The 3406-nt window shown below is 37.1% G+C and overlaps 1 protein-coding gene across 1 annotated transcript; it reads left to right on the forward strand.

Annotated features, from left to right (window-relative positions):
• The first annotated feature begins 1678 nt into the window (after positions 1-1678).
• LOC101889843 (uncharacterized) lies at positions 1679-2434 on the forward strand. The gene has a single exon (XM_005175588.2). It carries the CDS (start codon positions 1679-1681, stop codon positions 2432-2434), a length of 756 nt encoding a protein of 251 aa, XP_005175645.2.
• Positions 2435-3406: the final 972 nt, after the last annotated feature.

Raw genomic sequence — 3406 nt, forward strand, 5'->3', positions numbered from 1 at the left:
AAAAAATGCGGTCTAAAAAATCGACAACCGGACTGCTTTAAATAACCACTTGTTGGATACGTATTTTTATAAGCTTTCAACCGATATCTATATTGTCCATGTCGGGAAAGAGGGTCCACGTCAAAAATCTGGGGTCCCGGTTCCATCCCACCACTGGAATAAAATTCAAAAAAATTTAAGAGTTTTTACTAAACTAGAGTTAAGCCCATATATAAACGTTGAAATATTTTGGACATAAAAATTGGATATGTTTCCGTTCAATGATTTACTAATATCCTTCAAATTCAAAATAAATGATTATGAAGAGTTTTTAGTGTAAAAGGTAAACATTTTCCTATTATTCTTTGTGAGAAAGGAAAACCCTCGAATAATACGTAAATCTTTGAAAGTCTGAAAAATTAGAACGATGTATGAAGTTCTGATTAAAAAATTTCGTCAAACTAAGCAAATTGTGTATGTTGTGTACTAAAACCGCCTAACACGAACTGTGGGGGCGTATATAAAATTTTGGTAAGTGGTAGGCCGATAAAAAACAAAAATTAAATACGTGAAATTTTGAATGTGAGCTTATCTCGCATTTTATAGAAGTTGTATTTATTCAAAATTTGACCCGTCGTGGAGAAGATACAGAAGGAATAGACCCATATATCCTACCATCACACCAGATTATTTTTTAATAAAAATATTACGATGTAATAATTTTTCCAAAGAGTAATAATTTTTCCAAATTCTGACTCGTTGTTGGGGAGGTCCCACAAGTGGTGGTCCAATATTTCCGTCTTCACACCAAATCTCGTGTTAGTAGAAATAATGAGATGTGTGAAATATGAAGACAGCCGGACTCCTATTTCGCATTTGATATGAGTTACAATTATTTCAAATTTAGACCCTTTGTCGGGGAGGTACTTCGTGAAGTGGGCAGATATTCATTTTCACACCTGACCTTGCACTGACAAAAATATTGGGATATGCAAAAATTTTCTATACAATCGAGTGATAATTTCTCTTTTTATGAGTTAAATTATTTTCATTGAAAATGTTGACCTTTGTGGGAGAGTACCAGAGGGAGTGGACCGATGTTACCCATCTCCGAACACGATCCCAGCGTACGATGTACCAAGTTTGGACCAAATCCGCTCCCCCCTTTGAGAGCTATCGTGCGCACGAGCCAGCCAAACAGACAGACGGACGTACATCCCTAGATCGACTCCAAATATTCAGAAAAGGATTTGGTCCGAAGAGACTTAGGGTCTCAGACCGTTATTTCAATGACGCAATTTAGACATATCTCCCGCATAAATATTCCGTTCTAATGTGGTGCCATATGTGAAGTTTTTTACCTTTATTACACATTTTAACTCTGTAATGTGTTCAGATTCAGATTTCCGATGCAGTTAACTATAACTACATATGAAACGCTTTAAATATACCAAAGCATATCTCCTTCTTTGCCCTACTTAATATTCAAATACATTAATTTATGTATCGTTTGCAGAAACTTAACTTCCGATTTCGTTTCAAGTGTGAATTAGAAACAATAACAAATGTTCAAACTTGTTTTTAGCAAATATTCTTTACTTGCCTTATAAAAGATATAATTCAATTCAAAACTGTATCATAAACAAACGAACGTTTCATCGAGCAAGCACCAAAGAGTAAAGTAGAGAAATCGAAGAAGATGCGTGCCTTCATTGTATTGTGTTTGGTGGCTGTGGCCTGTGCCGATAAATTGGGTTACAATTATCAACCAGTTGGTCACTCCTCCTCCGGATTATCTTTCACACCAGGTGGTGCTGCCTCAAATGTAGCTCCCAGCTATAGCTCCGGATCATCCTTCGCACCAAGTGGTTCTGCCTCCAATTTTGGTCCCAGTTATGATGGCGGTGTTGGTTCTTTCCAAGGTCAACCTTCATTCACCTCACCAGCTCAAGTCGCTCCTCAAGCTGAACTCGAAAAGGAATTCTACACCTACACAGCTAATGATGCTGATTTCAATGAACCTGCTAGCGCCGATCAATATGCCAACGGTTTGAAGAAGGGTCTCCGTGTTGTCTTCATCAAGGGCCCTGAAAACAATGGTTTGGAAGATGCTGCCTTGGCTTTGGCCAAACAAGCTGGTCAACAAGAAACCGCCATCTATGTTCTCAACAAGCAAGCCGATCTCGGTGATTTGGCCAACAAACTTAACAACCTCAATACCGGCAACAACAACAAACCCGAAGTTCACTTCGTCAAATACCGCACACCTGAAGATGCTGCCAACGCTCAACGTGCTATCCAAGGTCAATACGATTCTTTGGGTGGACCATCTCACAGCATCAATGGTGGTGTTGCTCCAGTCCTCAACTTTGCTTCCCAAGCTCCCGCCGCCGCTGCTCCCGCTGCTTCTGCCCCTGGTGCTAGCTACTTGCCCGCTTCTATCTTCCGCCATTAAGAAGGCATTGTTATAGTTGCATATCCTATAGACTGATATGTTAAATTATAAATTTGTTGTTCATTTATTTGTAGGTTAATAAATTGTTGATTTTATATACGTAATTACTTATATCGAGTTTTCCATTTTACAAAATCCACGTAAACACGTATCTTTTGGCCCAACAATTTATAACAATAATGTGGATTTGCTGTACTTTCTTTAAAAGAAAACTTCAATTTAAAATCTAAAACGAAGTTATGTTTAGCCGTCTCGAATGAAATGGAAATATTGAAAAATATGTCCGAATATACCATTCCCATGTTCCCACAATGCAGTTTTTGTTTGCTTACCATTCTAAATCAAAATTTCTATATATAAAAGAGAGTGATGTTAGTCACTTCGCATCTTGGAGAAATCCAAAAAATCACTCTTTTTGTGACATATATTTTACAATTCTCCGTAATTTTTTATATCGCCTGAAGCGTACATTTCCAATTGTTCTTATTTTGAATTCCGGCAGTAAAAAGTGCACAGTGCAATTGTAAAAGTTGACTTTCCTGACTAGAATTAACATCAAGTTTTCCAACACCTGAAACTGCTTTAACTGGAATATGCGAACACATTCAAGGAAAAAACAAGTAAAACCAGTAAAGAAAGTCCTAAAGTCGGGCGGGGCCGATTTTATGATACCCTACACCACTTTGCTAATTTAGTTGAGCTCCACATAATAAGTAAAAGTTTTTATGGGGGAATTCAATCATACACCCTATGATTATAATTATAAATTAAAATGTAAAGGACTAAATACGCCGAAGCACTTGTATCTTTTAAATTCGGACTTGTATTGCCCATTTGGTGCAAAATTAATTCTAAATCAGATAAAGATATATATGGTAGCTAAATCCAAATCTGAACCGATCTCGATAAAAATTGGCAAAGATATTTCTGAGCTGTATTTGATATATTTCCCTGAATATCGTTTTTACGGAG

This window comes from Musca domestica, unplaced genomic scaffold (assembly GCF_030504385.1).
Source record: "Musca domestica strain aabys unplaced genomic scaffold, Musca_domestica.polishedcontigs.V.1.1 56, whole genome shotgun sequence".
NCBI lineage: Eukaryota > Metazoa > Arthropoda > Insecta > Diptera > Muscidae > Musca > Musca domestica.

Coding starts and splice junctions, on each gene's coding strand:
- LOC101889843 (XM_005175588.2), top strand. CDS start 1,679: ATGCGTGCCTTCATTGTATTGTGTTTGGTGGCTGTGGCCTGTGCCGAT.